General features: G+C 41.8%; 1 protein-coding gene across 3 annotated transcripts; it reads left to right on the top strand.

Moving 5' to 3' along the window:
- The first annotated feature begins 58 nt into the window (after window positions 1–58).
- RAD52 (RAD52 homolog, DNA repair protein) lies at window positions 59–15695 on the top strand. 3 transcript variants are annotated; one of them, XM_017804646.1, is made up of 12 exons: window positions 65–146; window positions 6344–6432; window positions 7720–7821; window positions 8404–8497; window positions 10056–10123; window positions 10377–10495; window positions 10586–10661; window positions 12507–12703; window positions 12906–13051; window positions 13633–13710; window positions 14230–14463; window positions 14738–15693. In XM_017804646.1, exons 2-12 carry the CDS (start codon window positions 6346–6348, stop codon window positions 14794–14796), a joined length of 1260 nt encoding a protein of 419 aa, XP_017660135.1. In that variant the 5' UTR covers window positions 65–146; window positions 6344–6345; the 3' UTR covers window positions 14797–15693. The 3 variants fall into 3 exon arrangements, with proteins under 3 accessions (XP_017660138.1, XP_017660135.1, XP_017660137.1); XM_017804648.1 differs by having other exon boundaries at window positions 12909–13051; window positions 14738–15690; XM_017804649.1 differs by lacking the exon at window positions 10056–10123 and having other exon boundaries at window positions 59–146; window positions 14738–15695.
- The last annotated feature ends 321 nt before the right edge of the window (window positions 15696–16016 follow it).

The following is a 16016-nucleotide window of genomic DNA, read 5'->3' as shown; positions in this document are numbered from 1 at the left end:
CCCTTCGCCCCGCCCCGCCCGAGGCCCCGCCCCCGCCCCCCGGCGCTGCCGCTCCCCCGGCGAGGTTTGGCCGCTCTGCCGGCCCGTAGCGGCGGCGGCGCCGGGCGGGAAGTGCGAGCGGGGCGAAGGAGCGATTCCCGGCTCAGGTACGGCGGGAACGGGAGCGGGAACGGGAATGGGATCGGGCACGGGATCGGGCACGGAACTCAACCCGGACCCGCGCCCGAGGTGCGCGCACCTCCTGAGGGAGCCGCTGGCGCGCAGGGCGACTGACCCGCTGCGGGATCCTCACAGTTCCACTGAACTAGGAATTTATTTAATTATTTCGTTATTATTACAGTATACGTAATAAAATAATAATTAATAAATAATTAATTTAAGGAACCAGAACCTGCATTAAAGTCCTTAGCCGCTGTTCGCAGGCAACGCTGAACAGAGAGGTTATGGCAAATCGGATGGACCTGTGAGATTGCTCAAGGAATGACAGAGTTATTGGCATGTAAATTATCACTGTTTCAATTAGGATCTTGTTGCAAGAAATACCGTTTATATTGTAATTACATTTATCATATTGTATCGTATTATAGATATTATAATATCGTTATCATATCTTACTATATATCATCTATATCTTTTACGTATTATATATTATTATATTTTGTACCATACATTACAATTATATATATATATAAAATATAATCATAATATAATTCAGACCTCTCACAGCCTGATACCCGCTGAGGTCTCGATAGCCTGAACTCCCTTTCCAATTGTAGAAGCACAGAATCCATTTTAAATGCATTCCTGGTAAAGGTAAGGAAGGAAGAGCTTTACCCCGTGTTCATTAACTTCACATAAGTGCATGCTGTCAAGTCTAAAGTGTCCCAAAGAAGGGACACTTGATATTGCCGTCTAAGAAAGCAGAGGGATGAAAACAGATACAGGGTTGCCCATGCCTGGAGTGTTCTGCCGATTTCAAGTGTAAATGATTTTTCATTTAACAACAAACAAGTGTCAACCTGGAGCTAAACAGGAAAACAGAGAGCTTTAAAGCTTTGGGGTTTTTGTTGTAACTTAATTAGTGTGTCAGCTTAATAGGGGTCCTGCTGCCAGAAGTGTCATCTGTACCTGTAATCACAATGGGGTTTATGATGCACAGTTTGACAGATCTCCCACAGCTCTTGCAGAGTTCACATGTTTCAGTTTCCAGCCCGGATTAATTTCTTGTCATAATTGCATTTGGGAAATCTGCAGCCTTTCCAGTTACAATTGGACAGGCTGCTTTTCCCTTGAAGTCCCAAACCATTACTCTGAGTTAAAAAGCCTGCTGTCTTTCCCTTGCAAGGGCTAAAGTGACTCGTGCATAAATGATGTGGATATAAATCAATCTGACAGGCTTTTAGAAAGAAGTACCCACATAAATAATTTACAATATTTGATTAATATTTCTGCCAGGTCTGGTCTCCAGAACGAGCTCCTTTCTTTTAATCCATCTGTATGTATGTGAAACTCGTTTTTGCAGACTGGATTGTTCACTTTTGATTTTGTAACTGTGAGGTGTTGCTGTTTCACACCTGGAAAAGAGCTTGTTTGTCAAATAAGTTTCTCTTTTCCTTCAGTTCTACCTTGTAGTGCAACAAAACAGGGCAAGTCTTACTACAACCCCAGCTCACTGTTTGTTGCTGTAGGAAATTCTTTTATATATAATATCATCAAAAAATTATTTGTGCAGACAAACCCGTTAATACCCTGAATGAATTTTTTTTTAGTGCAGAATTGTGAGTTAATGCAAAGAAATTAAGTAGTGCAAGAAGCAGGCTTTATATTCTTGGAGAGCAAATGTATTTCAAATTTAGAATTGTTTGGAACTACCTGTTTCATAAGGTGCTATTGATGCATTTTTAACTAATAAAACTTCGTGGACACTCAGTAAGGCAAAAACAACAATGGGCACTGAATTTTAAAACAGCAAAGAGAATTATGTAGGAAAGGAGTAACTGACACGCAACACTGCTATTAAGGAAAATGTTTGGAGGCATAACCAGCAACATTTGAAAAACACGTAGGCTAAAACACAGCAACATGTGGGTTAAACCAACCAATTTGGACTGGAGCTGGGTTTGTATTTGGTGGGGAAGCAGGGCCCTGAACAGCCTCCAATAGTTACACAGATGACTGGTGAACTTGTGACAGCTGTATAAAGGCTGTTATGACAGAAAACTCAGCATAGTGAATAAGGAGGTTTCTCATCCCACATTCCAAAATGCAGGAATTGACCAGGCAGGCTTTGTTTGAGATGTTGGATGTATTCAAAAATTCTTATATAGATACATTCCTCAACAAAGGCACTGTGTTATTCTGCTAAGCTTCTATAAAGGTAAGGAAGGAAGAGCTTTACCCTGTGTTCATTAAAATGTTAATTAATAAAAATTGTAACCAAGATTAGTGTTTTCTGTTTAGTGTAGGGAGGGGATCATCATCCCAGACATGGCAAATGTAAACCTAGTAGTGCCTGATAAACCTATGAGTTAAATTATGCTTTTGGAGCCACATAGATTCCACTGGAATAAATGGAACTGCTCGGAGGTGTCAGATGTGACACATGCCCTAACTGAGTAGAAATTGCCATAGTGCTGTTTGTGTGCCTTGAAAGCAAATACAGTTAAATTACTGCAGGTAGCTCAAACTTTGTGTGTTGTATCTTCTTTATTCTCTTACTACAGAACGTAGCCTGAATCAATAAGATGCATCAATAAGGTATTGGCAGCATCAGAGCCCACCCAGTCTCATGACCTCCCCGTGCATTTCATTGTTTAACCTGTAAAACACTGAATATCTTTTTCTTCTGATGAAGTCAACAGAACGTCACCTTGCTTTTCTCAAGTCGTCCAGGTTGTTTGCCTAGAGATAACAGAAGTCAAAACTGAAGAGTTCTATTGTATGCAGCTTTTCCACAGGCAATTTCATCATCCCTTTTCCACTCTCTTTAAACTTTGGTGTAGCACAGGCCCGTCTTGATTAGGAACATCTGCCCCATTTATACTTTAAAGAGTTACCTCAAATTTAGTTTTAGGTAAAGCAGCCTTTGCATAACAGGTAAATCAACTTATAAAGCAGTTTGGAGTTCCCAGAGGAAAGAATACTCCACGGAAATATAAAACTTTTAAAGCTTTTTGCATGTCTTCTTGGAGTAATTTGCACCTTGGGTTAAATATGTGGCATTATCTTTAGCTCTTGCTAAATCACTTGTTGCTACACGTGTAACTGTTTGCTCTGGGTGGGCTCAGTGGAATTGCATTGATGGAAAGAATGCTGAAGATTATTTTACTCAGCGAGCCAAAGCTTCACTGTGAAGGAAACTTACCCTATAGAGAGGATGAGGTTGAATGAAAAGCCCTCTGAAAGTTCACAGTCCATGTCAAAGTCCTTAGATTGTGTGATGCTGTGATTAATTTCTTGGAAGAGCCATGTTCTAGCCGAGCGTTTCCCGAGCTGTGGTACTCACACAATTCGTGGTATGCCAGCTATTCTGAAGTGATGCAAAACTGCCTGCTTCCACCTTACACTTGAGGAGAACTGGCAACTGGCTCTCCTAGCTCAGGATTAAGGCACGGGGCACGGTTCAAAAGCCTAGTTTGTCAAGACAGAGGGGAGCTGATGGGAAAAGAGGCGATTTAGGACCAAAATAAATTTTTGGGGGTAGTGGACAGCAGGGTAGAAAGGTGTGTGAGAATGTGTTAATTTAGAAAATTAGAAGTTATGTCCATACAATCATGGAAGGGGAAGGTGTTGCTACCACAGCCCACAGCAGTAGTTGTACCTGAACAGATTAAATTCAGGATTATCTGCTCTAGAAGATTGCTTTATTTCCTGCACAGGAATTTGTGGACACACCCAGATTTTTCTCAGCAGCTGCTCCATCCACTACCAGCATACAAATATATACCTATTTCTAGAGTGCTGTTGAAAATTAATATTTCATCATCTAGTTTCCCAAACCAGAGAATTTTTTTTTTGATCGTCTACCTAATATGTTCAAATTTTAAAGATCAAAATATGGAAGTAATAAAAGCTGTTAAGTTTCTTTACCTGATCTAGTCTACCCAGATAAGATTTTGGAGCACAGTGCAACACCTCTAGTCTTGTGGGGTTTTTTTCTCACTGATAAGAAAATTTCCTGAGAACATTGCCAGCTGAACTGAAAGGAATTCCCTGTAAATAATAAGTAATGGTCAGAATCACAGAGGTAATAAATTATAATTCCTTTAAATTGATGTAAGCTGTTTACATTGTCCTGCACACATAGCAAGTCTATTTGAACTTTAATTTTTAGTATTTCAAGATGGTTTGAAAACAGGGCTTTTTTAACACTGGTTAATGAGTCAGGCAGTCTCCCTGCACAGTCCTGGCCCTGGAGGGTGTTCGAGGCTCTTTGGCACTCAAGCCAATAGCTTATTATCTACTTCAGTATTAATGTTTCATGTAAGTTAAAATGTTGTGGGGAGAGGGTGGGGTGGGTGAGGAAAAAATATTCCACTGAGGAATGGAAGTACCTTGCCTTCCCTAGCTCCTGGCTCTGATACTGAGATAGACTTATAGCTCCATTTGCAGAATTAACTTCTCTCTCTTCCAAACTCCTGCTCTAATAATTTTGATATTGGAGTTCTGTCACTTTGAAATGCTCTGGCAATTGCTTTGAGACCCAGGGCTCTACTGTGCTGCACTTCACCGACTGCAAAACCCACCACATTGCTCTGACAGAGTGTTTGCTTTAAACAAGGCTCACAGCTGAGGCTGTGCCTGCAGGTAAAGCCTGAAACCAAACTGGATTCATCCATAATTTGAAGACAAAACACTGACATGTTTTTAAACTGTTTATTGCAAAGAAGTATGTTGCTAGTATTCCCTAGCAGCATCTGATCTGCTGGATTAAAACCATGTGATGTGAAGCTGTTCTCAGTGGGATTCTGTACTTCCTTGTTCTCATTCAGAATCAATTCCCATAACTTATTCAGAACTTTGTTAGGAGTGTATCTCTTTAATAAATTTAGACTGATAATGGTGCACACAATATAAAAACTTAAAGGACTTCAACTGAAATCAGTATTAAGCAATTTTGCATCAAAACACCACCCACCTACTTTGTATAAATTGGTCACAGGGCTATGTAGCAAATGACATTTTGTTTTTTCCCAAGGGATTATAACGATTAAGATCTGACGTAGACTGCTTGGGGCATGAGGGGAGGCAGCAGTATTGTTCAAACTTTGATTCCTTTTGCCTCTCACCACACATACTATTTTTTGCTCTCTACTTGTCTCCCTCCCTCCCCGTGCAATGAACTCTTTGCTGAAGAGGGGAAATAGCCTGCTTAAATCACAAGTGTTACTCCTGGTAACGTTGCTTTCTATTTGTTCTTTTTCCAAAACCAAATGCATTTACCACAAATTGCAGCTCACCTCTGACTGAAACACATTCAAGTGGATGAACACTGTACAATTATACAAATTTTGGACTGAAGGTGAATAATTCTAGCCAGCCAAAATTAAGGAGAGTTTTAGCTACACCTGGCATAATTGCCACTGCTCATACTTGCCCAGGAAACAACCAGTATCCTTCTTCTGAAAATTGTTTGCCAAGTCCTCAGCAAACTTTGGATTTCTTGTTCAGAGACTGGAAAAAAAACTTATTTTAAAAAGTGCTGAACCTGGAATACATTAGCAAAGCATAATACCAGCCAGGTTCTGACTGACTGTCAAATCATGGTATTCTCTGGGGGTTTTAGACTTACTCGAACCGTTCTGACATCTCCAGCTATCTTGTATGTGTATTAATTTGTCCTATATTTGTATTGCTTTCAAAAGTCTGAGTGCTGGGCTACCAGTTGTACAAATGACATTTCTGCAAATCCAATTAAAGGTTGTCTCTGTGGGTTATTCAGAAGAGCTGCTGCATTTCCTTGGCACAGCTGGGAATCCCAGGGACCTCCCAGGGACCACTGCTCCAGCAGGGTGGAGTGCAGTGCTGGGAAGTGTTGGATACTGGCTTGGAAAAGGGTGCCATCTACTGAATTATTGGCACCACTTCTTACAATTCTTACAGGTTCTCTGTGGTTTCCAGCGCTGCACAGTTTATGTGGTGCCATGATAACACAAGACAGTCTGATTGACTGCAGTCAAAGCAATAATCAAAAATAAAGACTGACAAGTCAGGGTATAGCCAAGTAAGGTTTTAAAAAGTTACCTTTGCTTTTTCATCAGAGCCTAAGTATTAATAGATATTGAAAGTCATCCAAGAAGTGCTGAAGAATCTGAGAGGGAATTCTATTTTCTCTTACCTTTAGGGATGCCTGAAAGCCAGGGGAAAGATGGCAAAAGCTCCAGCAGCAGCAACAGTTCCAGCACTGGCAGTTCAGGTGCTTCCTTCGGACAGGTCAGTCCCCTTTGCCCAGGAGGGAAATAGAAGTTTTATCCTCACACTTCTGGAAATCTGCCCTGCATGTTCATTCATTTTAAACTTGGACACAGTAAGGTTGGAATCGTGCTACATCTAATTGTATATTACATTTTTCATCCATGATGGTCTTGGCATGCCTTGCTGTGGATTCTTCTCTGAAGGTTTTTAAATCTCAGAAGTGGGTCTTGTTTTATTCCCTCTTATTCCCAGATGGCCTGGATCATACTTATACACGTTCTCAGTAGTGATTCAGAAAAGCCAACTACTTTCATCTATTAAAAAATTATTTTAAAAAATTGAAAAATAATTCAGAAAAAAAAACCCAACATATCTGGGCTGAACAGAGCTTTTGGTGGTGAATTCTCTTCTCCATGATAGGCATTTATATGTAGTTCCTGAATATGGCACAGGCATGTGCATCCTCCCTTTTTCCTTATTCTTTTTGGTTACAGGCTTGTGTTCTGGAGACAGAAAACAACAAAGTTATTCCTTTAAATTTAAATAGAACCAAATACAAATTAGAGAAGTTTGGCAGGGGTTGGAATTTATACGACACACACACTGTGATCTGCTGAATTGTTAGAGCAGCCAATACATTCATACACAGTACTTATGATTTAGGTGGTAAAACCTCTGTTCTGTCCCACATCAGAGCAGAGCAACACAAGCTTTTTAGTGCTCAAATCCTTACACATACATTTAGGCTTTGCTACGTTTTTTAAATTGCATTTCTACTAAGACAAGCCTAAAGTTACAACACTTTAGGCTTCTGGTGATGCTGGTGTTCTCTAAAGATACCAGTGATGTTGGAGTCATCCAGAGGGATTTTCCCATGAGGGAAAATTGCTGAGCACTCCTCAAGAAATTCCTATTTTGACCGGTTTCCTGAGTTTATATCCTCCCTGCCCTGATGGCATGTGGTGCTAGAGTAAGGTTAATCTTTGCTTTTGTTGGAGTTTTTAAATACACTTTTCTTGTTGGTCGCAGAGATATTATGTTTTGGTTTTGAGAGGTAAAACAGAAGCTTATATGTGTGTTTGTGGCAAGATTGACTAGGATTATTAATCAAAATTAGTTGCTACAGCTCAATAACTGTATACATCAAGAGGGAAAAAAACAATCTAATGCACGTACATAACATGAGGTGTTTCCTTGTCTGTTGTAAACTGATTCTAAAAATGGATCATACACCTCTTGGAAGGACTGGGATAAAGAAATGATATTAGGAGAGTAAGATTTGTCTTACCTTATTTTTGTCAATAGTATCACTACACAGCCAGTGAATACCAGGCCATCCAGCACGCTCTTCGTCAGAGGCTGGGTCCAGATTATATCAGCAGTCGCCAGGCTGGAGGAGGACAAAAGGTAGGAGCACACATGCACAGATGTTTCTACTCCATTTTTTTCCCCCTAGGGTTTAAAAAGTTACAGTATTCCTTATTTTTTTGAAGGTAATTTCCCGCTAGTACTTTAATGTGCAGATATGAATGCAAAGTCAGCATGGCATAAATTCTAACTTCTGTTGAGCCACAGATCCCTTTTACACTTAAAAAAAAGACTTAATTTTTCAGTGCTTCATCCTTTACAAGGGAATGTTTATCTGCTTGTGCAACACTGAGATGTTTTCCTTATTTTTTCCCAGAACTGGACTATATAAAGCATTATATAACACTGGCTGTGTTTTACCATCTTTAGTCTCCTGTAGCTCTGCCTTCCATTAAGTCATATTTGTTGTTATATTAACCTCCATCACAGTTGCTGGAAGAGAGTGAACCTAAAGCTGCACCATCATCCTTTTATTCACATTACCTGAACCTTGAACTTAGCCAGGCTTCCTCAGTGTGAGGTGATGAGTGTAATCCCTCTTTAAAACAAAGACGTGTAGAGATGTGTGCACAGGTCCCTGTGTTTATATGCATATTTATGTATTTATGCTTTTCTTTTCAGGTCTGTTACATTGAGGGTCACAAGGTCATCAGTCTGGCCAACGAGATGTTTGGCTTCAATGGCTGGGCTCATTCAGTCACTCAGCAGAACGTTGGTGAGTGTCTCCTGAGGGCAAAGAAATCTTCCCTCCCCCTTGTTTCACTGTGAAGGAAAAGTCTCTCAGATAAGGGCCAGGGTATCTATCCTAGAACTTGGTCACTCCAAACAACCTGGAGAGAGGCATGTACAATTTCCAGGTGCTTTAACAGTTAGTAAAAATTAGAGAAATTGAATAATAAGGGAGCTTCTGTTTTCTTTTTACATGTCACAGTCATTACTCTGAGGGTGTTTATGATTATTCTGGAGGTATTCTAATCAGGTCTCTGATCTCTATGGGAACACTCAGTCAAGAGTAATTACAATTAAACTATTTAACACCCAGCAGCCCTGAGCCAGCTTTCATACTCACCTGTAATTTTTATACTCTAACCAGATCATATTCTCAGTTAATATTCCCCTAATCTTTAGGGACCCATCTTTTTCTGCAGACTCCTCTTCTAGCTAATACCTAGTACTGAAAGCTTTAGAAAAAATTTTCACTATGATTTGGTGTTCAGGTGATCTTAAAGCTTCAGGCTCTTCCATCTCAATAGCTGAAATAGTACCTACCAGAGAAGTGTTGTTCTTGTTTGCAGATCTGCTGTGCTTATGCTAAAGACTCGTTGTGGAAGTAGGTCAAAGTAGCTCCTTAAAAGTACTTTCTTTCTCCTCCCCACCTTCAGAAATCTTTTCTTAACTCAGGCTGGTAGATTCTAGAAATAGAATAATTTACTTCATTGCTTTCCATCTATTCTGCACCACTTTTTTTTTCCTCTTTTTAGTCAAGAAAGGACTGACATCCTTCAAACTCCTACCTTTTTCAAACAATGCCATAAGAAGTCATTCCTTAGAGATTCAGAGCAAGAGGATTCTGTTATGTTTTAAATTCCTGGGTAGAAAAAGGGGGCTTGCACCTTCAACAGGATTACAAAACAATGAAACAAATAGACCAGATGAGTAGAGAAGGGCTCTTGGACCCCAGAATGGAGTTACCTGAACTCCAAATTTCATTTCAGACACGTGTCATGTTTCTATTAGACTTGCAAGACTGCTAACTAGAGTGCTCTATGTGTATTAGTTAGCATTGCTTTTGGTGTGAAGTAAGGTACTTTAGAGATTATGTCTAAGAGTTGTATTGCAACCTGTTCAGCTCTTCAGGCATTCTGTCCTGGATAAAACACTTATGCAAATTTTTACAAACTGGAAACTTCTGGTACATAATAGGAAAGAAATTACTTGTATAGACTACAGTTTCTTTTCCATTGTTGTTTTTATAAATTAACCCTTAAAATCTCTCCTTCCAGCTGAAAAAAATTGTTATTCTTTGAACATTTAGGATACATATATGAATTATAAGTAACATTTGCAACTCTTTGTTCTTTCATATGTTAGCATTCTCAAGCTACAGTTAATATTTTGTAAGTCATGCTCCATTTTACAGAAGATGATACAGTATCTTAGGAACATTCAGCAAGTATGGTACAGGTTTATGAATGTCCTTAAAGGACAAAAAAAACTAAATGGGGACCAGAAGCCTTTTGTATTATTTAGGATGTTGCTTTTCCCTCCCCCAGACTTTGTTGACCTCAACAATGGCAGGTTCTATGTGGGTGTCTGTGCTTTTGTCAAAGTTCAGCTTAAGGTAAGTGGATTTTTTTTGTTTGCTCTGTCTGTAGTTGAGCAATTTGAAGCTGGGAATGAAAGGTCTTGCACAGGTCAGACTGTGGTCCTGGAGTACTGTACTGCAGCAGGAAATCTAGTGCTGTCCAAAACATGGGCATTGCTATAGAACAACCAGCTAAGAGCAAGTAATCAGGCTTAGGAAAGCACAGCACCTAACAACAAGTGCTGTATGTGTAGAATTTCCCTTATACTTGCTTAAAATTATACTGCAGGATGGGTCATACCATGAAGATGTGGGATATGGAGTCAGCGAAGGCCTGAAGTCCAAGGCCTTATCCTTAGAAAAGGCAAGAAAGGAGGCAGTAACAGATGGACTGAAGAGGGCACTCAAGTAAGTGAAGATCAACACTGGCACATTTTCAGAAGTTATGTGAGAATGAAATGTTATTTTTCAGTCACAGTGAGCTCTCTTGTTTCTCAGGTGCTTTGGGAATGCTCTTGGGAACTGCATCCTAGACAAGGACTACCTACGAGCTGTGAACAAGCTTCCACGTCAGGTGCAGTACACGGGCTGTTTGAGCAGGGACTGCAGAACATCCACTGCTCCTGGTCCTTCACGTTGTAAAGTTTATGGATAGTGGTATCAGTGCATCTCATTCTTGAACGTTACCAGCCTGGAGATCAATAGGCTTTGTAACAAACAGTTCACACAAACCAGCAGGCAGAGTTTTTCCCTGACATTTTACCACAACTACTCCAAATTTTGACTCTTTGCAGCAGACAAGTTTGCTGTGGCAAAGAAAGTATCTGGCTCAAAATCTCCTGTGACATTTATGGCCATGTTGTCTAAATCTCTCTGTTCAATGCCAGTAATCCATCCCTTAGCCAAACTGGCTCCTTCCCAAAAGAACACTGCAGACTATTAGATGCCTCTGTGATAGAAAGGGTGAACTAAACTGTTTAGACTGGACCCACGACAACTTTCAGCTGTTGCCAGTCATTTCAAGGTTTTACCACAGAACAGCAAAACAGGTAACACTGTTTTATTTTGGTTTGTGAGGAGTATACAAATGGCCCTGCAAATGTCCTCTGCCTCACTTCAAATTGAGCTGATAGCTGAGTTTTGCAACTGAATTATGAGAGCGGGATGTACTGGCTTTGGCTGTTGGAGGATGAGGAATAATATTAGGAAGAACTACACTCTTATTTATTTGTGTTAAATACCTGATATGATACTACTGGCAAACTGGCTGTTCCATGTATGAAGAATTAGCATATACAACTGATGTGTACTCGAACACTTGAACTATGGTTCTTATCCTTCACAAACAATAAGAAACCACATTACATCTTGCTTTGCTTTTTGGACTCCTTATGTTTCAGTTTGCAAGGAAAAAGCACTGCAGTTACTTTACCCTCTGTGAAACACTATGTCAGTGAACCTGAGATAACCAGCACTGTGGAGAAATGCCTCTTCTGGAGATCTTTGGTCCAGAGGGACATAAAATAAACTGTGATGTCCATCTTCACCAGTGACAACCATTCTGTAACCCCTTTATTGTGTGCTCTGATGTGACATAACAGTCTTCAAAGTATCCGAGTTGTCCTGGCTGTTCCTGAGGTGGCAGCTCAGTAACCAACATGGATCTTGCCAGCTGGGGGCAGGAGGCTCCTAGGGGGTGACCTACCTTATGGACTGAGGAAAAACAAAGCCTTTTACAACTGCTGATCCATGGAGTTTCATACTAAAGTTTCCTTCAGTCACACTAGGATTTGCCAAACCCCACTAGATGCCCAGAGCTATAAGGTGATTCTCTCTAGCTAAAGGCTGTAGGAGCAGATCCAAAGTGACACCTCACCAAGTAAAGACAGCCCAAATCTCTGCTTTGCCATTGCCAGGGTCACTGTCTGTTAGAGGCATTGCCACAAATTTGTAAAATCACAGAGCCAAAACATCCCATCTTTAATAAACAAGAACGGTGTAGCTTCTTCAGAGGCCTCGTGGTTGCAGAACTGAGTCAAGGTTTGCTGTGCCCTTTCACACAAGTGTGCAAACAGAACTGGTAGAACTGACAGGCTCGGCAACAGCCTCGTGGGTGTCTCTGAGAAGCTGTAAAATGCTGCATCGATCACCTGCACCTGTTCTTGTTTGCAGAGCACAGTGTGGGGAGATAGGGGCTATCTGCCCTGAAGCACCGAGGGATTAAACTAACAAAAAGGCACATGAATTCGGTGATTAACTAACTGAATTACTGAAAAAGCATTTCAGCTTTCTAACTCACTGGTCGACTTGGAGCAAACAAAATAGATTTTAACGGCCTGTATGGAAACAACCTGTGCTTATTTCATTAATTGGATGATGGAAATTTCTGAATGTTTTCTCTTTTTTCCTCCTTTTTTAGGTACCCCCTGAGTTAAATTTGGTCACAGCTAAAATACAGGACTATGAGCCTGAAATAGAGAAAGCGAGGTACACCAGCTATTTGGAAAGGCAGAACACAGCAGGGAGACAGCACTCTGAGGTGGCACCTCACTGGGAGCCTGGTCAGAGGGAGGCTGCTGTAGTGACAGTAGATCAGAAACAGCCAAATGGTCCCAGGTGAGACTGCTGTTATACATGTATTTTATAAAGTATATTAGAAGTTACTGTACCTTTTAAAACACCTGGACAGCCCAATACCAAAGATGCCTTAAAACACTAGTTCAGTGGATTTTCTTGACTGTTATTTCTTAATGAATTTTTTCTTCATAAAATGTAATTGCTGAAATCCTGTTTGTCCTTGTGCTTGCTGGGGGGGGAGAAGAGACAGGAACACAGACTCCTTGGCTATGGAGTGTGATGCCACTTACCAGCGGAAATTGCGACAGAAGCAGCTACAGCAACAGTTCCGGGAACAGATGGAGAAAAAGCATCAGGTTCCAGCAGTTACTCCCAACAGCAAACAGGGTAATAAGACATGGCATTAAAAACTGGCAGTTCCCATGATAGCTGCTGGCAGGCACACCTTACCTGCAGTAGAGGAGCCTGACCAGCTTCAGGTGCTTTTGTGCTGAGACATCAACACACCTTTTAGGCCAAAGGAAGGAGAATTATCCTCCTTTCCCCCCCCTATGTTCTTAAAGTGGCAGGAATATCAGCTCTAAGCCAGCATCATTAAAACTGCAATTTTCCAGCCAGCCTAAAGCTGTTGTCAGCACCGTTAACCTGCTGCACCCGAGCTGAGGCTGCAGGCAAATATTAACCATTGATATGTTGCCTTTTACTCATGGGGAATTCTGGAACCTGGAGGTGGGGGGAGCAGGCTGAAAGAACCATGTTAAAGTAGCACACTTGCTCTTGTCAGACAGCATCAGGTACAGAATCTTACTGTTTTACATCCTGCTACTAAGTCATAACTAGCTCTAGGAAAAAAGAGGATACCTGGTGCAGCTGCTGGTTATCATTTCAGACTCGTGCTCTGTTAAGAAGAAGCAAAGGGTTCTTCTGTATTTCTGATATTAATCTCTTCTTGTGTTACCTCCTTCCAGCAACATCTGATCCTCCCATAAAGCACAGCACTCCAGCAGTACAACAGGAACTAGCAATAGAAGAGGAGTTCTTTGCAGGTCAGCCAAAAATTGACAAGTGTTAAATCATTAGTATTTAAATCAGCTCTTCAAAATACAATGTAAAGGTAAAAGATCTGAAGAATTGGAATAACAGAAGTGTAAGTGTGAGTCTAATCTTAACAATACAAACTTTGCTTAAGTGGCAGGGAGATGATGTCCATCACTATGAGGGGTTTTCCACTTAGGCTCCTGAGTAGAGTTGTTATATTTATTTGGTAAACACTTTTCTTGAGGTGATACTGCACAGAAACAGATCTTTTCAGGTGGGGTGGGTGTCTTTTCCTAGTATAACTTTGGCTGTTTGTGTCACACTTACACCATGGTGCCTGGACATTGTTTAAGTCCACAGCTCAAGGTGCAGGACCATTCCCTGCTGTGCACTGCCATTAAAAATGCTTTACAGGTTAAATTTTATAGTAGCCACCGCTTGTAGGAAAAGAGTGTGCTGATCTTGGAGTTACTGTCATTCCTGTAGTACAACACTACCGTCGTGGATCACCTTCTCATTCATTCCAGATGATCCCGAACTCTGGGACATTTCCTTGGAGAGCACTGATCTTAAGGTAACAGGTCCCCAGGTGGCAGACCCATCAGCAGCTGGACACCAGACACCTAAAACAGCCCACGGACCTCACCCGACGAGGACCCGTAACCGGACACCTCACAGAACGAACCACCACAAAGCCTCTGCCAGACTCGCACAACTGCAGCCACCTGCTACGCTCACGAGCAACAGCAGTGCCAGCCCAGGTAGGTGCTGCCAAAAATGACTGAGTTCTGTCCTAACAACGGCTCTTGGCTTTGAAAGCAGCGCTGTTAGATTAGTGAAGTGGAGCGGGAGAAACATTCCTCTTGTCTTGGGCCTGGCTGCAGGTGCTGTGACAGCGGGCTCGGAGAACTGTCTGGTTTTTTCCATCCTACTGTCTTATCAAGGAAGAATTAGACAAAGAGTTGAGGAGAGCTTTTAGGAGCGATAAAAAAACATTAAGAAGCTTCCATCTCTCACTCTCTCCCTGTTTGGCAGGGTGCAGCCCCCTCAGGAGAAGTCAGAGCTTGAAGAAAAGGAGACTGGAACCTACGTAAGGCACCCAGTGGTATCCGTACCTCCATCACAGGACTGCAGTTGGCTTTTCAAATTATGTCAAATGGACTTTGCTGCATATTATGGTGAAGCAACAGAGAAGAGTTTTGTACAGCCAGCAAGAACTTCATGTACTTTTAGGTTATTGCATATTTCAGATGCCTTTTTCTATAAACAAGCAATCATTTGTGCTTCTGCAGCACTGGTGGACGGTACGTGTAATTTGCCTGAAACAGGAACAGAATGAATTGTTAAAAATGAGATGCAATTAATAGTTTCTCTCTCTCTCCCTCAGTGCTACAGTTCAGCACAGAGGAAAGAGATTTTTAGTGAAATGGGGAGCAGGTGGGTTACGGTCAGAGGACAGAACACCTGAGCTGTGGCTGCCCATCCGGCGAGGCTGAGGGTGTGACGCTGTGGCAGCATCTGAGGTGCAGCCCAGCCTTTTCCCTGTGGCTGCACAAACAGGGTCAGAGCCCGTCACTCTTCCTCAGCCTATTCCTCAGCCATCCCAGGCAGCAGCAGCAGCACCTCCACTTCCAGCCCTGCCTGTGGCACAGGGCAGGAGCACACCAGGACTGCTGCCAGCACTGTGTGGCATCACAGACAGTGTTTGCTCGGATCCTTTGTGAAATGAATGGGAGCTGCACTTCTGTTTTTAAATAAGCTTTCGACCCTTCTCAATACAGAAATAAACATGAAATTTGCAAAGCAAACCACGCTGGGAGCTGTTTGTGTCTCTGTGCCCTTCCAGCCTTTACAACTCGCTCCCTGTTTGACAGCCTCAAAGGAGTTAACACGTTCCAAATGGAAGCTAAAGAGGAACCACCGCGTCTGCACAGCCTCACGTTTGCTTTAGGATGGGCAAACAGAAAACCTCACAGGGTTTAAAGGTTAGAGCAAAGCCAACAGCTGTTCCTTCTAGTAAGAAGGTCAAAGGAAGATTTTTTAAGTACTATTGGAATAATACTCCTGTATCCATTTGGAGCAGCTCCACGCTGAAAAGGGAGGAGTTCTGCTGGGCTGAACTATCTGTTCTCTTCCTCTATAGTGAAGTGGTTCAGCTGTAGCTCCACCACCAAATCAGGGTTCAGGCACCTGTGCTGGCAGCACTGCTCCAGGCAGGGTGGTTCCACCTTCCCCAGGAGGGAAGCCTGGTACTGCAATTCCCACCTGCAGTGCTGGAAGTAAAGAGGATGATACCGTGTGACTGGAATTTACA

This window comes from Lepidothrix coronata, unplaced genomic scaffold (assembly GCF_001604755.1).
Source record: "Lepidothrix coronata isolate B3197 unplaced genomic scaffold, Lepidothrix_coronata-1.0 Scaffold10, whole genome shotgun sequence".
NCBI classification, from domain to species: domain Eukaryota; kingdom Metazoa; phylum Chordata; class Aves; order Passeriformes; family Pipridae; genus Lepidothrix; species Lepidothrix coronata.
Note: the sequence above shows the minus strand (reverse complement) of the source record. Positions and strands in the feature narration are given on the sequence as shown.